This window comes from Nyctibius grandis, chromosome 1, assembly GCF_013368605.1.
Source record: "Nyctibius grandis isolate bNycGra1 chromosome 1, bNycGra1.pri, whole genome shotgun sequence".
Classification (NCBI taxonomy): domain Eukaryota; kingdom Metazoa; phylum Chordata; class Aves; order Nyctibiiformes; family Nyctibiidae; genus Nyctibius; species Nyctibius grandis.
Genome location: NC_090658.1, coordinates 61,669,293 through 61,691,685, shown reverse-complemented (window position 1 = coordinate 61,691,685; position 22,393 = coordinate 61,669,293). Strand labels below are relative to the sequence as shown.

Genomic DNA, 22,393 nt, shown 5'->3' with positions numbered 1-22,393 from the left:
TCTTGGGGCCACGTAGTCCATCCCCACAGAGGATAAATGTATGTTATCAGACAAATGGCTTTTGTTTACACTTCCTGATGACACTCTGCACAGCGTCTAATTCCAGGAATGACGCCAACTTTTGCTTTGCTTTAATCTTCTGGTGTCTGCAGCACGTATGTGATTCTTTTGCAGTGTTCTGCTTACTCCTCTCATGTCTCTGGTCAATGACCAGAAATGCTTTGCAGAGGTTTTTTTGTTCATTCTGAATTGCTCTGCTTCACAGAGTACATCTTTGGGCTGAGTAGGATCTTCCTCTTGGTTTCAGTAAGGTTTCACGGGTGGGACTGATTTTTCAGTAAGAGTATAGCAAAGATCAGCATCAATGGATACTGCAGAACACAAAGTCTAATCTTGCTAGTATCTCTTTCTTTGTGTAGGGTGATGGACCAGCACAAACTCTCCAGAGAGCAGTGGGAAGAACGGATCCAGGTGTGGCATGCCGAACACAGTGGCATGCTCAAGTAAGTGTTTTGTATTGGTCCCTGGGCCAGTCACCTTGTTGCTGGTTGATTACTTTAAGCTTGCAGTTTTACAGCATGCTTTTGAAATAGACTCCAAGAGTTGCCTGTGTGGGGGAACCCTTGGTGTGTATTTTCTAGTCCAACATCAAATCACATGGTAAAACTCAACAGGATTTTCACACTTGTGCTGAGAACAGTCTCTTGGATGGCTTCCTGAAAAATCCTGAACCTAGGCACAGTACACTAGCAATGACTTTGCATGGAAAAAAAAGTACAGGTGTGCATCTAACCTTAAGTTTATTGAAGCATTTGCATTGGCAGATGGGGAAAGTTCAGGTACTATACCTTTCTGACGTACTATACCTTGAGACAAGGATAACTGCTGGAAGAGACAAATGTTGCTAATTTTCTGTCTGGAAATACTAGGGCTTGGTAAATGGGAGTACTCTCTGTGCTTGTGTGTTCGTAGGTGTAATAGTGTAACTCCTAAAGTGAATCCCAAATACTGAATGTTCAGTATGAACTCTTGTGTTTGAAGTGTTGGTTTAGGAAAAGTTACTTGTTTCTCTTGAGGACTTTGTTCTTTCTGAGATAGCTTCCCATTTATCTGACTAACATCTGCTCTCCTTCCTGTCTCAACCAGAGAGAATGCCATGCTGGAATACTTGAAGATTGCTCAAGACCTGGAGATGTATGGAATCAACTACTTTGAAATCAAGAATAAGAAAGGAACTGACCTTTGGCTGGGGGTTGATGCCTTGGGGCTCAACATTTATGAAAAGGATGATAAGTAAGGCACTTTTTTTCCCACCTCTGATTCCCAGAGTGAGGGCTGGTGTGGGAGCAAAGGGACATTTCTCATTCACAGGATCAGGGCAAAGTTTCGAACTTGCTTATGTTCTAGTTTTGGATCAGTAGGTGAAGCTGTTCTATGAAATGAGCTTTCACATAGTTTGTTTTCATGACTTTCCTGACCTTTGTAGTCTGAGCTGCTAGTGCTACCTAAAGAGAGATGTCAGTTGTACAGTGCCATCTGGTAAATCATGCACTGTTGTAGAGCTGAACCCTGAACTAAAAAGCTTACCAAGCTTTTCCTTGAGTCAGGTTGCCAGGTATGCCAGCGGTGGATACAATACAAGAACCTAGACAGGCTAACATATCTGCAGAGTGTTTGGACATCTGAGGCCGTTCCTATGAAGTTAATGATAGATACGTGTACAATGGCCTGGTTTTGAAAAAGACAAATTATGGGGCAGACATGAAACCAAAGCCAGATAACATCTAGAACCCAGGGAGGAATTAACCTATACAGTTACCGTGAACAAGGAATGAAATGAGGTCTTGCTAAGGTACGCATAGTTTTAATCAGCCCTTCTGGTAAAGGCGGAGCCATTATTAATTGGATAGTACGTGGGAAATGATAGACTACATCTATAAATAAACATAAAAGGAAGGCACGAACAGCTGTGTCTAAGCTTGCTAGTCCTTCTAATACTCCACAATTGAAAGATTGAAGGGTAGTTGAACTAGACTTTTTTTAGATGAAGCGTTGCTGTCTACATTGCTGCTTCTCGCCCACCCTGTTGCAAGTTGGTTTCATGTCACTAATCTATAACAGTGTCATTGTAATGCAGAGGGGATTTCACCTGTTCTACATCTTTGCCTCCAAAAAGCTTTGAATGCAACCCAAATATTAATTGGAACTCTCTGGAGCTTCTGTTAAGATGGCAAAGAGATATGCAGTCTTTTCTGCAATGCTAATATGTTTTGTCACCCAGAAAACAAGGAGTGTCACTTGAAAGAAAAGTAGTTTCACTCATGTAATACTTCAGTCTTGAATGACTAGTCTTGCTATGTAACCATGGTCACACAAACAGGTTTTTCGAGCTGCAGAAGCAGACAGAATATAGCCATTGACTGTAAAGAGCTATCAAGAGCGTTTGCAAAACAAATACAGTGCTGGAATAAACAGCTTGTTTCTGCTGTAACTCTTGCTGCTATGTAATTAAGTCTTTTGAGCAGATACGGGGACTAGAAAAATAGTGATGCGTACCTTGCCTCTGGTTTGTACGTGCAAAATTTGAGGACTGGGGCAAAGGTGAAAAAGCAAAGATTTCATTGTTGAAGTTCAACCTGAGGAAAATGAGACTGTGCTATAGGTGTGTGAGCCTCTATACTGCAGCATGTGTCAGTGTCCTGCTTTGAGGTATTTTCGAGCTTTTTTTTTCCTGCATTAGAGGAGAATCTGCAAGAGAACTAATAAGTGAATTATTGTAGTTGTCCATCATACTGTATTATCTAGAGTTGAAACACTTAGGTGAATATGACGGAGGCTGGAATAATTAGTTAATCTTAGTCTAATCAAATTATTTTCATTACAGTTCTTACTTAATGTTACATATACACAGTTGCATAATCTTGCAGTTCAGTTAAAGGTTAGGGAATGGTAAGCTCTGAAGAGGATGTGTTTTATTCTTGATGTTTGATTTTAAACAAAACAAGGTGGGTTTTTGGGTTTTTTTTTTGGTTTTGTTTGTTTGTTTTAAACGCTTGGGCCCAGCAAAATTGTGCTGTGTGGTAGCTTTCCATCTCTGTGACAGTGAGTCAAATGACTCCAAAGTTGCCAGCTTTTTTCCTTAACCAATGAGCTCCATAGAAAGGATTCTTAGAGTTCGAGTGGGTCACCATGATGACAGACGTTTGTCTAAGTGCTAAACATTAATACTTGCGTCCTCAAACCATTTGAAATAGAAATAATTGTCAGCACTTTGGTATGTGTCAGAGACATGTATTGGAGGGCTTAGATAAGAAGAAGATGATTGCTTGTTGGTATTATCATTTATGTAAGACACAATTCTTAATCGATAACTGCTATCTCTAGAGAATATACCCTCCCTTGATAAGAATGAAAAAATAATAATGTTACATTAAACATAAAAATTGAAATATTTGGTTGGGGGGGGAACTAAAGGAATTAGTTACAGCCAAATATGCAAGTCCTTGTAATATTAAAACTTGCTACAGAGCTGGGCAGGTATGTAAGGGTGAAGTACTGGAATGGCTCGGAAGCATTTGATCTTATGAATAACTTGATGCTTTTTATATGCAAGAGGCTGGAGAAATTAAAGCAGAGGAAAATCTCAAATGATTAGTGAAACTTAAAGAAGTAATTTTAAACAAACCAACAGACCTGAGCTCCTAAGCAGTGAGGAACATCTGGGAGTCAGAATCTTTCCCTCTGCTTCGTAGGGGTGCTTTCCGATAGGAGAGAGCCACATGGCACAGCTCGTTGCATGACCAACGTGTAAAGGTCTGCTTCATGACTAGTGGGATGGGCTGAAAGAGCAGTTCGCATGGGAGGAAAGAACAGGGCTCTTTGTTACTAGCCTTGCCCGTAATCTAGGGGAGGAAACAAAAAACAAGAAATCTGCTTCTACCAATCGTGTTTGTGCCTGCCCAGCACTTCAGAAGGGAAGGCAGCATGGAGGTAACTGGGCTAGCTGTTACACAGCAGGGTAGACTTCTCTGGGTGCTAGAAGGTGTGGGGAGAGGCTGAGTTACTTTTGCTTATGCCTTCCGTGATGTACGAGAAGCCTTCTGGAAGGACAGCACATATACCTAAAGCCTCCATGCTGCGGATATTAGGCCCGGATCTCAAAGAAATTAATTTAAAGCAGGTGTTTTGTAAAGCTGAGTGTGTGGCTTCAGTAGAGACCATCCCTACTGCATAGCCAAAAGGCAATAGGGTGGCTGACCAAAATGAGAAGAGACTCTGTAAGGGAGGTGACTGGGCTTCTTTCCATACTCCCTGTGAGGTTTTGGTTCAACTACTGTCTTCTCTCTGTTGGCAGAGCTGTGTGAAGTGTTGCATCCCACTGAGTCTGTGTGTTAGAAGCAATGTGGGGAAAAAAAAAAAAATGTTCATTGCAGCATCTCTTAAAAATATTTTTCTTTCCAGACTGACTCCAAAGATTGGGTTCCCCTGGAGCGAAATCAGAAACATCTCTTTCAATGACAAGAAGTTTGTTATAAAGCCTATTGACAAGAAGGCACCAGTAAGTACATCTAGAACCGATTTCTGGATACTGCATATGAACAACTAATACTGTTTCATCTTAAAATAAAGTCACCTTTGGAGAGGAGAAAGCTGCAGATATTCTAGATGCAAAATGAGCGTTAGTATTTGGGGTGTATTTAGAGTTGTCTGTTCTTCTTTGCGGCATAAATAAAGGGTTTATTTATTCTCCATCTAACATGGAGAGACAAGGATTTTACATCTGCAGAGACCTTTTTTCTAACAAACTAGATAGCCTTATGCTTAACTCTGAGACTCTTTGCTAGTTCTGTGAGTCTTCTGGCCACATTGTACTGAGACTAGTCCTTTCCCCATTTCTTTCAGTGCATGGAAGCTGGTGGGTAACTTTTTTGTTGTTGTTTGTTTAAAGAAAAACCCACAAAAATCATTCAAATGTTACTGCAAAACCACGTGGATACATAGGGATTCCCATCTTAATGCTGACTGCTCACTTCCACACTACTGAAAGAGTAAAAGCCAATTAAGAACCATGGTGTTCATTGACCTTCTTGAATACTAGGCTAAATGGCAAGGATATGATTTCTGTGAAGAACTGAAATGTAGCTACCTGTGAATGTTGCTTTTCAATACTGAGAAACATGTTTTCAGAGTTATTTTAGTGAAGAATTAGCAACTTACTTTGACCTGTTGAGAACATAGTGGAATAACTGGTACAGGTGGATCTCATTCTGTCACTCTTGTGAAATCATTGGAATAGTTGAGAAAGACCTCTTCTCTTCCCCCACCCCAGTACTTGGCCTTGGTGGGTAAGTACAGCCCTGAGAAATAATAAGCAGTTTGGCTTTGGCAGAAGGAGTGATGGCTTATAAATCTCTTTAACAGAAAAAGATCTTCCCAATAATTTAAAGGGTACTAATGCACAGCATGCTGCAGGGCTTTCTTCCAGATAACAGCCTGGGTTTGGGGAGAGAGGAGCTTCTTTCTGTGATGCTGTTAGTGAAAGCCAACAAAACTCCACAGAGATAGAAAGCTGCTCTCTGTCAGGCATGCTTTTCTCAGTAGAAGAGCCTCTTGGACATGTGGTGTACATCAAAAAATTTGTATCTCCTGTTTATGGATCACAGCTTTCCATCCACTCCCCAACAGTAAATCTGACTGAGTTTGAAATGGGAGACTTGCACGAGGCTGATACAGAAAGGTGTTAAGTTTGAAAACCTCAGTTATGTTTCCTCCCTCTGTCTCAGTTGTCCTTTTCCCTCTGGGTGGTGTTATGTTTAAAGCTCTGTGTGAAAGAAGAGCTTATCTGGACACTAATTCTGAGCATTCAGGAAGTTGTCTGGATCTTCTCATACGCTTGTGTCTCCTTTTAAAAAGGCAAGTATTGTAACTACAGCAAAATACTCAGTCCACCAAGATGTGGGTTGGAAGCTCCCCTTTAATTTGGAGGTTTCTAAATGTCAGTGTTTAAATAGGCACTAATGTAATGGGTAGGTTCCTGTGGCACCTTGCCTGGAACAAGCTTTTTAATTTTTAGGCCTGTCTGCCCACATACTTTTAACATCTTCAGCACATTATCTTTAAAATATTAAGCTCCGATGCTCCCAGTTGTGTGAGACCAGGAGGAGGCTGGGGATGAAGAAAGGAGGGGATTCTTTTATGTTCTTATGTGAACGTTTTGTCCCTTGGTTATGGTCTTAAAAGACAATTACGACCACCATCCATGCCCTCAGTATTTACTTCCATGTAGGTCAACCTTGCCTCAAGACAGGACCTGTTCATTACAAGGTACACAAACTGTTTGGGTTGGGTTTTTTTTAAACTACTTGTCAGAAATAGGAGGTTGGCTGAATAGCTTGCAGGTACAGTTAGTAGTATCGGGCCTGTGCAGCTCAGAATGGCTCTGGCAGGATTTAGTGGGGGAGCACAACACGCCGCGCTGACTGCCTCATCTGCAGTCAGTATGGAGATTAGGAAAATACATTTGAAAAAAATGAGTCTTTTTCAACATATTCCTGTTCATCTTAATAGTACTTGGAGAGCTTTTCATTGCTTCTAGCGTGATGTCGAGTTTTTCCAGAGATAGCCACAACTTGTGCTTCTGAGCTCAGGCAATGGCAGACATAATCACTGCTGCCGTGCAAAAGTGTAGAGCCTCTGTGCGCCCCTTCTCAGTTCCACCTCTTGCTGACAGTGAGGCAATCCATAGGAGAGTGATTCTAAGGAATGGGTGGTAGTGTGGCAGCTTGCCCACTGCCCATATCACTGTCCACAATAGTACACACAAAAAAAAAAGGAACAAACTCTGCATCTCTGTGCACTGTTTAAGTTCAGACTGCATTGTAAACGTGTATGGTTGTGGACTCAGATCATCGGGCAGGTAATGACCTTGGCCCTCTGAATCCCTTTCTTAGCAGATTTACTTCTAGAAGATCCAGTCTGGTGTACAGTTTCTGTAAAAGCCTGGTTATAACACAGATAATAAGAAATTTGGGGCTGTTCTTTTTGCAGAACCAGAAATTTTAGAATGTCTTGTGTTTTGTTACTGCCTGCAACCCAATACTCAAAATAACCTGTATGTTTGGTGGTTCAAAAAAAATAGCCTTCATTTGATACTCTTGTAACAGCCTAGGTCAACTTAACTAGGAAGCGCCATGGAGAGGAAGGAATGATACTGGAAGGTATTTCTTATTTTTCTCTGAAAAAGCACAGATGGTGCCTTGAATATCGATTCAAATAGATCAGGAAAAAAAGTTACTGTAATAGTCTGCAATACATTTTTAGTTTCATGCTTTATCTTTCAGTCACAAAACCATGCAAACTTAAAAACTAATTACTCAATACTAGAGGTCTATGAGTTACCCAGATGGTTACCTGCCAACCCAGAATCTTCTGCAACGTTTCCGAACTCCACAAAGTCTCCTCTGAAAGGAATTGTTAATTTTCTCTAAAAGATTCTTTTTCTAGAAGAGTAACTTGCCAATGCTGTGTAGACTTTAAATGGAGAATATAAATAACAATTCATAGAATCATAGATTGTCCTGAATTGGAAGGGACCCACAAGGATCATCGAGTCCAACTTCTGTTCCAGCATAGGACAACCCCAGAATTCACACCATGTGTCTGAGGGCATTGTCCAAATGCTTCTTGAATGCTGTCAGGCTTGGTGCCATGACTGCTTCCAATTGTTTTGGCTTCAGATTATATTGGCAGTCCCTGCTGCTATATGTAAATGGCCTGCATATACATCTCGATTACAGTGAAATTAGTGGCAGTATGATCTGTCTTGCAGCTAGCTGGGAGAAGAGAAAGCATGCTTGGAAAGCTGACCATGTGGTGTCTCTCTTCTAGGACTTTGTGTTTTACGCCCCTCGTCTGAGAATTAACAAGAGGATCCTGCAGCTCTGCATGGGCAACCATGAACTGTATATGCGACGCAGGAAGCCCGACACCATTGAGGTGCAACAGATGAAAGCCCAGGCCCGGGAGGAGAAGCACCAGAAACAACTGGAAAGGTGAGCTGGAATATGGACAGCGGGGATGGGGTGGCAGAAATGACGCCAAACTGCCAGGGTTCAGTAGGCAGCTGTACCTGTAGGACAGCAGTAGGTAACACTGGTTTCACTTGGGCAAGGCCAGAAGCCGTCCTACGTTCATAAGGCATATGTGTAGCCCTGGAGCTCTGGCTTATGGGGGTGGACTCAGGATATCCTGCAGTGGGACTGTAAGCATTACTCTTCTGGATCGGACCTGTGGCCAGGTAGTCTGTTGTCCTGTTTTGCAGTCTTGAGAGCTGCAAGCAAAGGTGCGAGTAAAGGCATGGTGGGCTCTCGTGCGGTGACGCACATGTAGAGGGGGATTCTCCTGACTCTTGAGTGTTAGGACCCAGTTTACGTGTTGGATCATGGGATGGTTGGAAGTAAGGGACAAACCTTCACAGGGAGCATATGTGTACACTGCGAAGAGAGAAGAGGGAACTGGGAGACCCCTTAGTGGCAAGGCAAAAGGATTAGCAGGTCCATTGGACTTCTGCCACTGGTTGCAGGTTCAAGAAATCATGTTGCTTTTCTCCTGTATTTGTAGCTTGTTTGTCTTCGTTCCCTCAGTGCTCTGGTTTTTACACCTCCTTGACTTTCCTTATGACAGAAGTAACAAAGTGAAATCTCTGCTGTGCAGTACAGAGTCCTGGTTTTCTCTCTCTGCATCTAGTAGTTATTTGGTGTTCTAAATTTCTGTGGTGGGCAACAAAAATACAAATCTTATTATGAAATGGGGTATCCAAAACTGAGCAAAAATTCTGAAGTGAATGAAGGACCAGGCTATATGTATTTCTGTCTTCTGGCTCTTGTTTTGTGGCGGTCACTTCCTATTGAACTGCCTGGAGAGATGCCCAGCCAACTTTCTTGCCTTGCTGTCGCTTAGGTCTGAAAGTGAGCTTCAAGCATGAAATCTGTTTCTAACAGGCAACAACTAGAAAATGAGAAGAAGAAGAGGGAGACAATTGAGAGGGAGAAAGAGCAAATGTTGAGGGAGAAGGAGGAGCTGCTGGTGAGGCTACAAGAGTACGAGGTGAAGACTCAGAGAGCAGAGAAAGGTAAAGTACTTGTACTGGCTGACCAGATCACGTGTATTGTGCTCTATAGAAGGGTTACATGGGTCGCTGCCTACACCTAGCCTAAATCTGGTGACACTGGGACCTCTTGGCAAGGCTTATTAATAGCTACCTATACAGATAAATACACACACGTGCGCGCACTGGTATCATCCAAAGCATGAAAGTAGCATAAAATCTGCTGATTGTATTTAGGAACTGAAGGGCATGAACTCTGTTTTCTTCTGTTGCCAAGAGGCTTTTAGTAGGATAGCCTCTTCCAGCAGTGAGCAAGAGTTAGCTCTCAAGTACTTTCTACTTAACTCCTAACAGAAAAGGTACTTTGGGAACAAGTCTTTCCAGTGAAATGGAATCTTCTGTTTTAAGGCACAGATGAGCAGATTGGAGACAGCAACATCGGGTCCTTGCAGTAAACTGTCAATTAAAGGCAGCAGAATCATGTCAGTGTTACAGACCTCAGTGCAAATATCTTGCAGAAGATTTAATTACAATGCGCAGCTGACTATTTCTGAATTCAGTTACGTGATGTATTGTGCAAATAACTGCTTTGAGGTGCACAGTGAAGGGATATTGCAGGCTGGAGTCAAGTGCTTGTCATGACTTCTGCAGTTACCTAAGAGACTCTCTGTAGTCCCTTTGCTTTGACCAGGCTTGTGAACTAACCGCATTGATCTGTCTTTTTCCAGAGCTCTCAGATCAGATCCAAAGAGCCATTCGGCTGGAGGAGGAAAGGAGACGAGCCCAGGAGGAAGCAGAACGCTTAGAAGCTGATCGTTTGGCTGCTCTGCAGGCCAAGGAAGAGCTGGAGAGACAAACTATGGACCAGATAAAGAGCCAGGAACAGCTGGTAAGACCTGGTCATTTAGAGGATAAGATATACAGGCATGTTACTATGCCCTTTGAGTAAGGCAAAGCCTTGTTCTCTGGGGAAAAACATAGTGAAGTGAAACACTAGACCATGCAGTAGTGTCATTGTGGCACTGGTTTCTATCATGAGCAATCTACTTTTTGTTCTTAATTTCCTATTTCAGTCTGTATTACAGTGGAGTATAACACTTGGGTCTTTTCTCAGTCGACGGTGTTTTGTTGTTGTTTGGCTTTTTGTTTGGTTTGGTTTGGTTTTAAGAGTCCTTATAATTCCACTTTTATTATCAACAGGCTACAGAGCTGGCAGAGTATACAGCCAAGATTGCACTTCTTGAAGAGGCAAGGAGGCGTAAAGAGAGCGAGGTTGAAGAGTGGCAAATCAGAGTGAGTATCTCTGTTTTACAAAGTTGCTCTGAAGTTCCACACTTGAGCAGAGCAAACCGCAGTGCTTAGCCTGGGGTGACTTCTCTAAACATGTGGAGACAAACGTCTGTACACCAGCAGAGAGGGGCAGACTTGTGATGAATGTGCAATGTGCCTGCAAAACACCTTTCTTCCAACAAGCTTTCAGTCAAAATGGAAGCCTGTATAAAACCTAAAAACATGCTCCTCATCTTGGAGCCACGGAGGGGAAGGGCCACATGTATAAATGACACAATCCATGATGTAATGTCTGAAAACATTACATCAATCAAGAGAAGATGCTGCAAATGCAGCCACACCACAGGTAGCAGTCTTGAGGAGAGTGTGCTGTTGTCAATGGCTTGTTGTCCTGGTACCTGGGTTGGGAGAGTTTAATAATGTGGTGCACTAAACCCAAAAAATAAAGCATGCAAGGCTTGGAGTGCCTGGTGCTCCCAGTGCCCTCTAACTAGCGCTGCAGACTGTGTGGGAGGGCAGAACCCCTGAGGCAGCAAGGAAGCTGACTGCTTGTGTGTAACTGTGTTAAAAATGCCAACTCGGGAATCTTAAGTTCCTGCTCTGTGGAACCCATGTTTACACCCTACAGCTCTTCACATGGAGAACAGGATGAAGATAACTGTAACGTCCCACAGAACTGTTTTTCCTAGACTGTGTTTTATTGGAAGAAGATTCTTTGTTTAGATCCCCTGCACATTACATAGTGGATGATGATAGCATCACTAGCAACAAAAAAAAGTTCTGCGTAAGACTGTAACAGAGTACCGTCAGCTGCAGAGACTTAGTTCCCTCTCTCTTGCTTTTCATTGTAGGTTGACAAAACTTGGGAGATAAGCATTGAAGTGTTCATTAAGCTGGTTTAAAGCAAGAATTGCATGAAAGTATTTCTCACTCTTTTCCCAAAGGCCAAGGAAGCCCAGGAGGATCTGGTAAAGACAAAGGAGGAGCTACACCTGGTAATGACTGCTCCGCCTCCACCCCCACCGCCTGTCTATGAGCCAGTGAACTACCATGTCCATGATAACTTGCAAGATGAAGGATCCGAGTACTCTGCCTACAGCGCAGAGTTCTCCAGCGAGGGGATCAGGAATGACCGCAACGAGGAGAAACGTGTTACTGAAGCAGAGAAGAATGAACGTGTACAGAGGCAATTGAGGGTAAGACAATGTTTGGAGGATGGGGAGTAACATAACAAATTGTTCCTGGAAAACAGATCATTTAACTACTTGGTTAAGCACACAAAGCTTGATAGTTCCTCTTCGTTTACAGTTCCTCTAGGCAGTTTGAATTAAAGGCAAGGTATATAAAGGTTATTCTCATTGCTCAGGCTGTGAGATTACTTACATCACCCATAGTGTTTATGGAAACCATATGTTGTGTCCGTATCACTGGTCTGTCCAGTCATCTAACAACTGTCAACCCTCACCAAAGAACACTAATGTCATGAGCTGAGAGCTTCTCATGTATAATCTGTATTTAATGTTCTTTATATTGCAGGCGCTGACAGATGAGCTGGCCCAGGCTAGAGATGAAAATAAGAGGACCCACAATGATATTATCCACTCAGAGAACATGCGACAGGGACGTGACAAGTACAAGACGCTGCGGCAGATACGGCAAGGCAACACTAAGCAGAGAATTGATGAGTTTGAGGCGATGTAATGCTGCTTGTAACAAGAAGGCAGGACTGTGGGAAAGGCAGATCTTAATGCTGTGTTCTTGTTTTGGGTTTTTTTGTAGTGGTTTTTTTTTTTCCCTGAGGAGGGGTCACTGTATGACACTTAACAAATGTTCTTCAACCCAGAGGTGTTTGAATCTCCCTTTTATTCCATACCTTCTATTAAATTTGGTATAGTTAAAAACTCATCGTACCACTGATCCTGGTAACTTGCTCATGCCTTTGCTTAGTGCCAAAAGGCCTTATGTCACATCTCTCTTTAAGCAAGACAAATTTTAACAGGCCATGCTACTAGTTGAAGATACGTGTCCTGTGCAGGTGCTGGATTCAGCTTGGTCTAAAAATAAGCAACTGTGGGTGAATTTTGTGCCATATGTCTTCGTATTATTAGTTACAGCGTAAAGTCCAACAGTTGAGAAGACAGGTTGTACAATTCGGGATTTGCAAGCACCTGTATGTGTGTGTGTACACAGGTGTGTATGTGTTTTTACACTCTGTTTTTTGTCTTGGTGCCCACCCTCGCTCCCCCTGCACATTAAGAACTGACAACACCTCAACTACTTTGTGTAGAAATTAGGCTTGTTCTGGTTCTCTGTTCTCAACTGGAGAAATTCTGCAGTGATGGCTCAGAAGTGCGGCACAGGGACACTGACACCCTCCTCACATAACAACTAGGCAAATACTCTGTTGGAATCTGATACGTGACTGTGTTGGCATTCCAGCTTCATTACTGATCACTTATAGTGTAGTATTTATATATATATATATAAAATATGCAATACTAGTTTAAAGGGAAATAGTTTTGCTCTGTATATTTTGTTACTTTTCAGATTTAATAAGACTTGCATCTGTAAAAATGCCTCAACAACACTGTAGTCTGATACAGTGCAGCTGATTATTTGCTATAAAGCATTATTTGTAAAGATCATTTTTTTACTTAATGAAAATTGTTTTATGTACACATGATTCAAAATATTACAATTTTACTGCACCTATTTTTCTAACAAATTTTCTAATTTTTTTTAAATGTTTGATTTAAAGTTTCAGACTCCAGAGATGAAGGGACTGCTTGTTTATATCACAGTTGTATTCTCTCTAGTAGAGAGCATTTCTGTGACCATTCCTTCCCCACTAATCTCCCCCTTCCCTTGAAAATCTGTTAGAAAGTGAGATACAGTATGTTGTCAGCTCTTCTCTTCCACTTATGACATCTGTGCTGCTTTATACTTAAGTTGAATCTTGTGTGTTTTTTTATTTGCAGCAGCAAACTTGTAAATAAAAGATCTGCAAAGTAACAAAGGACTTGGAGTCAGGTGTTTCTTGTGGGGGGTGTATTTTGTGTAAGGTGTGCCACTGCGCTCTCAGTTTCTGAGCTTAGCATATGAATCCCTGTGTCTTTAACTCAACTTCTTAAAAGCCACACTGACCTGGAAAGGAAGAAAGGACTAGCGTGACCATCTTCACCTGAGTCCCCAGGAAGAGGTACATAGCAGCAGCAGCAGCACTAGTTGTGGTTGTATGTAGGAAGTTTCTGCTGACTGTAACCCTACATCTGAGGCAAAGTGAACTGACACAGTAGTTGGGCCTTAAGCTTGCATTTCTACCAGTTCACATGAATAAATGATGTTCAGCTAAACTCTTGTCCTGTCGGATCCGTATGGTATACAGCACTTGTTAATGCTGTCTTATGGCGGAAGCTGATAACCAGGAACTTCCTACAACTACATTTATGCTATTAGCTGTTGTCCCACACTCCTCCTGCTGAGGGAGAATTTATACATTTAACTGCTTTTAAGCACCATGATAGAGCACACATTTGAAAGGCATGTGGCCACAGGCCAGAGCTTTTTAGGGGACTGGCACTGGAGATAATTCTGAAGCACAGAGGTGTTAGCATTACCCATTTGCAGCAAGTGGTTAACGATAAGCTAGTTTTGAATTCTCTCTGAACATGTATAAAACATCAAGATCAGAGTGAAAGCTTCTAACTTCCTTAAGGTAACAGTTCTTTTCTCTAAGAAGGATTCCTATCTGTGATTAAATACTGTTCTGCTGCACCCAGAAACGGAAAACTGCGTTATCATCTGGCTACAGTTGTCTTGTCGGCATAATGCATTTCAAACTTTTGTCACTCCTGAAGAAATAATACCAACCTTCTACTCCTGCTAGAGACACAGAACTTATCAAAAGTTCAGATAAAGCATGAACTTTTGGAGAAATAAAACCTTCACAATGTCACACACTTTCAAATGCATAACTCTTCCCCAAAAGCTGGAGTAGGTACTATTGCAGCATACCTTTCCCCAGACCTGAAAGGTACTTGAATTTAAAACATCACACAGGGGGAAGGAAAAGTCGTCGTGCAGTAATGTCTCATGACTTAAAGTTTTCCTTATTTGAATGCAGTAAAAGGGTGAAGTCCATCCACGTGTTTGGACTGCGGAGCACTTCCTTCCATTGGAGCACTGACTGAGAAACAAGGTCTGTACAGCCAAACGATTCCTCTGCAAGAAAGCAAAAGGAAAGGTGACAGGGTTACTTTTCACTTGGCCTCACCCAACTTCTGGTCTAATTGACTGGGTAACAAACAACCTGCTTCTCCCACTTCTATAACAATCATTTCAGCTGTTCTGGAGCTCCTAAGGCATTAATTGCAATAAAATGTAGTTACTTTTTTGAAGCGTTACTTACATCCTGTTAAACTAGGATCACTCACTCTCAGCTTGCAGGAAAGAAAGATTTTTTTTCTTTGTATGACTTAAAAGCAGAGGAGCCAGTGTGCATACTAAAACTAGCAGAATGGCACAAAGCTTCCTGCTTCAGTTAATCTCCAGTGACTTTCATGTATTACTAGGCTTAGGGCTTGGATAGTTGTTCTTCACTCAGAAGCAGGTAGTCCCTGCTCTAGCAGAAAGGAAAATGCTGGGTAGGACAATCAAAAGAAGCTCATCAGGAACCCTGCACAGCACTGAGTTGTTACTAGTGATAATACTCCCCTGAAGTGCATGTTGATACCATGAGAAAGTGACTAAGCCTCAATCTTTTTGGCCCTTTCATCTCAAATACTGAAACCAGGGCCTATTCAACGAGCCCTGAGAAAGAGGGCTCGCTCTTATGTTAGAACAGAGCCCAAAACTCAGATATGCAATAGGCCTTTCTGAGCAAGTTGCACTTTATCTCCCAGTGATTGGATTGATTTGTGGATGTAAAATAATAAGCACAAGTATAAGCAAGGTTGGAGTCTACTAGATCATTAGTTCTTGTGCTTCCTTTTGATGAGGCAGTAGTTAAAAGCAGCCAATTCATAGAAAACAGCTCAAGGAACAAGTCTCAAAAAAAAAGGTCTAGATGAGTTGACTCCACCCAACTTTTCTGTGCCTGTCTTCTGCATGGCCAGGCTCTGGCCCTAAAAGTTAACCACGCTAACAAATGGCTTTCCTGAAAATTCCCCCTGACACCCTTGAGCTTCTGGACAGGCCTCAAATAAACCACATGCAATGGTTCTTGCAGGCTCAAAGCCCAGGACTGCAAGTTGCTTAGGACAGGGGCTGGGGCTGTATGTGTAGGCACATAACAGCAGGTACTAAATAGCACAGTGTCATTATTATTTAGAATGTAAAGTAAATTAACTTCTTCACAAATTACCTTTAATTTTAATGACAAAGAACTTACTTGCACCAAGCTTGGCTCCTCCCAGGAACTGATCGCTTGAGCTGAAAGCTGACTGGTCCCAGACAGTCAAGTGTAGACATGATTGTTGTAGCTGAGCTGGGGTAACACCATCAAAGACAAACAAGTGTTTCCACTGGGGACAGGCTTCTTTCTTCAGGACAGGAGTCTTTCGCTTTACTTCTGCTTGGTTTGGAAGTATAAGACAACTTCCCAAAAACAATGAGAGTTCAGCAAGGTTATGGATTTCTCAACCAGAAAAACAGAACGTTTGCAATAATCAACTAGGGCCCTTTGGTTTGCTTTTAATAGCAAAAAAGTTCAGCTTAAGTGCAAGGTAGAACATGGTTCTAGTGTGTTTATTTTGGTATTTGCGCTTTCTGTCTGCCTTCAGTGTAGGTGCAAGTAGGCTCTTCTGATCTGCTTTTCCTTTGCTGTCACTGACGGCTGAAGGGGTCTTTACTCCCCGTTCTGTTATCCAATACTGCCTGAAACCTGTCTTTCAGTAGATAAAATGCTCCCCCATTTCACTAAAGATAGGTGCCACAGCAGGTGAAATGGCTTTAAGAGATGTTGTAAGTGTATCTCAGTGTCACACTTCCAATGGCATCTGATGCCTGACAGTAAGAACGTAAAATGATCCCACACACAAGCTACTCAGCACATTAAAGAAAAATTCAGTCCCTCCTCTTAAAGTGTCTAGAATGAAGAGGATAAAAGTTTACTTTTCAATGTAGCCAAAGCTGTTGTGCAGATGCCCAAATGCCACCATTACAAGGAAGTCTGACTAAAGAGTGTGGGCAATGCCACTTTCACATGCCAGCCTCTTGCTGAAAACACATTAATACCTACCTTTGTACAGAATGTGCGTGACATATTTCCTATTTGAAGTATTAGGTCTCATACGTACCCTTTAACGAATGAGTTTGGCATTCCAGCAGATCTCAGCATGGGCAAGTTCTTGGCCCCAAATATCATAACCTGAAGCTGGCAGTTGGGAACTCCTTGATCTTTTTTTCCTGAAACAGGAGCATTTATCATGTTAAATAAACCAGTTCATTCAGCTGATGGCCTAAGATGCTGCTATAAGTAGGAAAATGACTAAACAGTACTACTGCAATAAGGATTCATAGTGCTGTGTTAAGATCATTTGGAAGATTTTTAACCTGCTTGTATAGTGTATGATTCACAGAAAAAAAGCAAGCAATGAGTAGCAGGTTGCTTTGTGAGTCCTATTCCAAACACAGAGCTTTCTGTTGTATTTGTGAAAAGTAAACACAAGGTAGTACCCACAGGAGTGTTTCTCTGAAACAAAGCCAGAGGCAGGAGAAACAGCCAAACCCCCAGTGTGGTAGCGCTTCTCTGTTACAGCTCTAGCTATAGAGCAGAGACCCTGCACCCAGGCATGCATAGGGAGGAAAAGCGGAAGAGAGCAAGCTGGTAACTTTGGGGTCGTCTGGAAAAGAAAAGGGAACAAAATTAGCATTAACAGCTAATTAGATCTTTCTGTTGGTCTCTACCTGTTGCTATGATCCTGAACACAGAAAGCACTACTAGAGCTGTGAACGTCTGCATACCTCACTATGATCTAGGGAGGTAAGGAAAATCAAGTTGTCCTCTCCCCAAAGTGTTTATTTTACTCCACCAGCAGGTGGTTGCTCTGACACAATACAGCAGTACTTAATGTACCTTACAAGTCTTTCATTATCAAAAACTGCATCCTGACTGTACATTTTGAACCTAACATCTTCCAAGTGAAACAATCTCTCTAAAATGAGACCACTGGAGGAAGCCAAGGGTGCTGGTCCAGTACCCTTGCAGCCATTTCCCTTCCACCTTTTCATGAAATTGGCAGTCTCTGCCTTGGTCAGTAAAACTGCTGTGTCCAGTTTAGAATACCTCCAGAATAAGGTCTACTGGCAACACCATGACAGGCACAAGCTGTCCAGCCAAACAGCTGGATGCATCATACTGCTGCCATTGTAATGTGCAGATTTGCTGGCATTAAAAAGAACAAAAAGATGAAGTTGGCAAATGTTTGGATTTTAATGAATTTAAAATACAACACACCACAAACCACAGTTTGCAGTAGCTGTTATCAGTGCCATACAGGAATATTATATGGACACATTGTCAGTCCTTCATTGAGCTCAATTCTTTTCTAGCCAAGGGATTCACATATGCTGAAACATTTCATACCTTCAAACTGGAAATTTTTATACTGGGCTGGTACTGACAGTCTTGCAGACACGAGGAGTTTGCCGCTGTACTGGATAAGATCATCTTCAGGCTTGTCAAGCTGAAGAAAGGGACATACAGAAACCTGCATCACTGCAATCATTCTATTCCACATCATTCTCACAGCTTATTTATGTTTGCAACGTATCTTACTAACAGCCTGGATTGACAGCATTCTTCCCTCCACAACTTCAGAAGGCTGGTCTTTTTCATAGTTTTCACTACATCCTGCTCTAAAGATACAACTAAGCACAAAAACTAAGAATCACCTTGGCTTTGAGCTGGTACCAGTTGAACAACTGCATCGAGTTATCTTCGAAGTTCCACGCTGCCAGTGGAATCACCACTTCCCCCAAAAACACCCTGTATTTGAGGGCTCCTGCATGCCACACAGAGATCTGAAGCTGCCGACTTCCCAGCTGTGAGTATTCAATCTTGTACTAGAAAGATAAACAGCATTTACAAACCAGCACACAGGACGAATGCAGGGCCATGCTCATAACCTCGTCAACGGAAGCCCAGCCGCAGCATAGCTGGAGGCATCTGGATGCAGACAGAACCATGTTGCCTGAATGTGCTTTGCAATTTACATACTACCCCACTACTTAAATGCTAACTAATGCTCATCCAAATATGAAACAACATTCCAGGAATACCTTGGCCTGCCATGCTAAAGACTTTGATTATTGATTCAGAACTTTAAATAATTCTTGACCATTTTTTCTTGTTTTTTTTTTTAATATTTCTGTTTTACACTCCCAGCAGAATTTGGCTGCTCTGGAGGTCAGTTCAAGATTAAGACACCTAATGAAGGTCCTAAAACTTCCATTCTGGTCAGTGGACTTCTACTCAGTGCAGTCAGTAGGGGCAAGGAAGTAACTCAGCTGACCACTACTTAAAGCCCTGATCCACTCCTGAAACATAGTTAGAGCCCTTTGAGACATTGTTGGGTATCTAATAGACCCACAGGAGACTGGTAAAGGCGATACCCAGCCTATGGGTGACCTGCATCCACCTGGACTGAAAGCTGAAGGCAATGGCATGGACAAGGGCATCGCTACCCACATTTAGCCTGCTGAATCACAAGCTGGGTGTAGGCTCTGGGGTGAATCATCTGGGGCTCCAGTGATTCCCAAGAGCACTTACACACCTCTCACACATGCAGCTACCTAAATGCTGGTGCCTTAATTTGCAGCTGAATCCCACTGAGTTGGATCTCAGTGTCATTGTCCTGGTTTGGCCTAAACCAGGCCGATTTTCCTTTCAGTGATTTTTACTTTCAGCTAAGTCTCCTCTAAGTAACTGCACTTTCTGAAACTAACTACATGTTTTGCAGACAGTGTCTGCTTCCAGGACTGATAACGCTCGAAGTTTGTAGTTATCGCTGAGGCACCGGTAGGGATGTTGTGCAGTAAGGCTCTTGCTGTACTTTTTCTTAGAGAAACCAAGGTTACTGCTGAATTCCTCACTGCTTACAAGTGAAAAGCCGAAGGGGGGTCGCAGCTGCAGGGGGAAGCAGACAGGGCAGGTGACCCAAAATTGACCAACGAGGGTATTCCATCCCATACACGTCATTCTCGGTATAAAGCGGGGGGATCACGAGGGTCTCGCTCTTCTCGCTCTCGGGCTCTCTTTCTGCTATGGCCGGTGTCCAAGGAGGACTCCGACTGTTTTCCTGCTGCCCCCGATCCTGATCCGTGCATCCCTGAATCCAGCTCTCGACCGTCGCTAGGCCCAGCCTGGGCCTTCCCAGAGCCTGCCCTGCAGTGCTGGTGGTGACGTTGCCGACATCGGGGGAGCTCGATCTTGGTTTTGTATATATATTTGTATATATTTGATTATTCCAATATTATTATTATACTCTTTTTCATTATTATAGGTTTATTAAAACTGTTTTAACTTTCCAACAGAATCACAGAATCACAGAATCACAGAATCACAGAATGTTAGGGATTGGAAGGGACCTCGAAAGATCATCTAGTCCAATCCCCCTGCCGGGGCAGGATTGCCTAGACCATATCACACAGGAACGCGTCCAGGCGGGTTTTGAATGTCTCCAGAGAAGGAGACTCCACAACCTCTCTGGGCAGCCTGTTCCAGTGTTCAGTCACCCTTACAGTAAAGAAGTTTTTCCTCAAATTTAAGTGGAACCTCCTGTGCTCCAGCTTGCACCCATTGCCCCTTGTCCTGTCAAGGGATGTCACTGAGAAGAGCCTGGCTCCATCCTCTTGACACTTGCCCTTTACATATTTATAAACATTAATGAGGTCACCCCTCAGTCTCCTCTTCTCTAAGCTAAAGAGACCCAGCTCCCTCAGCCTCTCCTCATAAGGGAGATGTTCCACCCCCTTAATCATCTTTGTGGCTCTGCGCTGGACTCTCTCTAGCAGTTCCCTGTCCTTCTTGAACTGAGGGGCCCAGAACTGGACACAATACTCCAGATGCGGCCTCACCAGGGCAGAGTAGAGGGGGAGGAGAACCTCTCTCGACCTGCTGACCACACCCCTTCTAATACACCCCAGGATGCCATTGGCCTTCTTGGCCACAAGGGCACACTGCTGGCTCATGGTCATCCTGTTGTCCACTAGGACCCCCAGGTCCCTTTCCCCTACACTGGTCTCCAACAGCTCTGTCCCCAACTTGTACTGGTACATGGGGTTGTTCTTGCCCAGATGCAGGACTCTACACTTGCCCTTGTTATATTTCATTAAATTTCTCCCCGCCCAACTCTCCAGCCTGTCCAGGTCTCTCTGAATGGCTGCGCAGCCTTCCGGCATCTCAGCCACTCCTCCCAGTTTTGTGTCATCAGCGAACTTGCTGACAGCGCACTCTAATCCCTCATCCAAGTCATTAATGAATATATTGAATAGAACTGGTCCCAGAACCGACCCTTGCGGAACTCCGCTAGACACAGACCTCCAACTGGACTCTGTCCCGCTGACCACTACTCTCTGGCTTCTTTCCTTCAGCCAGTTCACAATCCACCTCACTACCCGATCATCCAGACCACACTTCCTCAGTTTAGCTGCGAGGATGCTGTGGGAGACCGTGTCAAACGCTTTACTGAAATCGAGATAGACCACATCCACAGCTTTACCATCATCTATCCACCGGGTAACATCCTCATAAAAGGCTATCAAGTTGGTTGAGCAAGACTTCCCGTTGGTGAAGCCATGTTGACTGCCCCTAATGATCCCCCTATCCTTGATGTGCCTAGAGACAGCACCAAGAACAAGTTGCTCCATCACCTTTCCGGGGATGGAGGTGAGGCTGACCGGTCTATAGTTACCCGGGTCCTCCTTCCTGCCCTTTTTCCTTCCAACCCGTAAGTCTCTCTCCCTTTTCCCTTTCCCTTTCCCTTCGGGTGGGGGGGGAGGGTTAACAGAGAGCATCTGCTGCAGGTTTAATAGCCAGCCCAGCTTTAAACCTTGACAGTCATGATGTAGTTTACCTGCACTACTGCTATGCTCTTTTGACCATTTCTGCTACTCTGGATGAACTAATAACTAAACTACTTTGTAAGATTTGTAACTAAACTACCTTTAGTGTTCATGCAGCCAGCTCAGGCATGCCTCTCATGCTCCCTTTATCAATTCTGCATGATTCTGGCATTGAAAATGGACTATAAAATTAGGACCAATTATTCCACCTTCAGGCTCTTTTTTCTCCCAACTTACAAATCTGTACCCCATGTACAGATTTTGGGATATATGAGAATTGCATACATTACATAAATCTTTTTTGTTATTGAATTTTAACAATGGTCTTTTCAAATATTTTGCCTGTTTCACTCACTACAAATTCTTGATGTTCATACACAGTGTGAGATGGGAGTAACGCTGAAAATTTTGTGTAGTTCAAGGAGTAACAATACAATTTTGTCCCTTCATTAACTTTATTTCATCTCTCTTTCATGACAACATGTTACAGAATGACAGAATCTTATGTGCTACTGCAGCTCACTGATGCACAGAAAAAAATTGGTTTTGTAGTGATCCGAGTACAAAACTGGAGCTGGGAACAAACTAATCCCACCTCTCCCAACCGACAGTACTCAGCTTCAGCTTCACATTTCATGAAACATCTGTGAAACAAGAATAATGGCTCCTATTTTCTACACACAGTTCTTAAAAGGATGCCAGAATTAATACTGCAAGGCATTAAGGAATTAAAATCATATCTACTGTTCTGGTGGGATTATTAATGTTTGAAATTAGACAGTCCAAAGAGATGGCTTGGCATCAGCTGCACGGGGAAAAGGAAGCGGACAATGTTTTAGAGGTGGTGGAATTCAGTTAGCTTTCAGCTAGCTACAGAGAGACTTTTCCAGCGGCACTGACAAAAGGAGCATCATCAGTTGAAAGGGACACTTG

The 22,393-nt window shown here is 42.9% G+C and overlaps 2 protein-coding genes across 2 annotated transcripts in view; one reads left to right on the top strand and one right to left on the bottom strand.

Moving 5' to 3' along the window:
• Nucleotides 1-13,345, top strand: part of EZR (ezrin) — a 37,999-nt gene extending 24,654 nt beyond the window's left edge. Inside the window, exons 5-13 of the mRNA XM_068396949.1 lie at nucleotides 420-503; nucleotides 1,147-1,293; nucleotides 4,462-4,558; nucleotides 7,888-8,051; nucleotides 9,000-9,130; nucleotides 9,835-9,995; nucleotides 10,307-10,399; nucleotides 11,341-11,592; nucleotides 11,933-13,345. Of these exons, the coding sequence (XP_068253050.1) occupies nucleotides 420-503; nucleotides 1,147-1,293; nucleotides 4,462-4,558; nucleotides 7,888-8,051; nucleotides 9,000-9,130; nucleotides 9,835-9,995; nucleotides 10,307-10,399; nucleotides 11,341-11,592; nucleotides 11,933-12,097 (1,294 nt within the window). The 3' untranslated portion in view covers nucleotides 12,098-13,345. The remainder of the gene's footprint in view (nucleotides 1-419; nucleotides 504-1,146; nucleotides 1,294-4,461; nucleotides 4,559-7,887; nucleotides 8,052-8,999; nucleotides 9,131-9,834; nucleotides 9,996-10,306; nucleotides 10,400-11,340; nucleotides 11,593-11,932) is intronic.
• Nucleotides 13,346-14,486: 1,141 nt separating this feature from the next.
• Nucleotides 14,487-22,393, bottom strand: part of SYTL3 (synaptotagmin like 3) — a 31,327-nt gene continuing 23,420 nt past the window's right edge. Inside the window, exons 11-15 of the mRNA XM_068396839.1 lie at nucleotides 18,290-18,460; nucleotides 17,982-18,081; nucleotides 16,693-16,801; nucleotides 15,786-15,991; nucleotides 14,487-14,617 (exon numbers count right to left, since the gene is read on the bottom strand). Of these exons, the coding sequence (XP_068252940.1) occupies nucleotides 14,487-14,617; nucleotides 15,786-15,991; nucleotides 16,693-16,801; nucleotides 17,982-18,081; nucleotides 18,290-18,460 (717 nt within the window). The remainder of the gene's footprint in view (nucleotides 14,618-15,785; nucleotides 15,992-16,692; nucleotides 16,802-17,981; nucleotides 18,082-18,289; nucleotides 18,461-22,393) is intronic.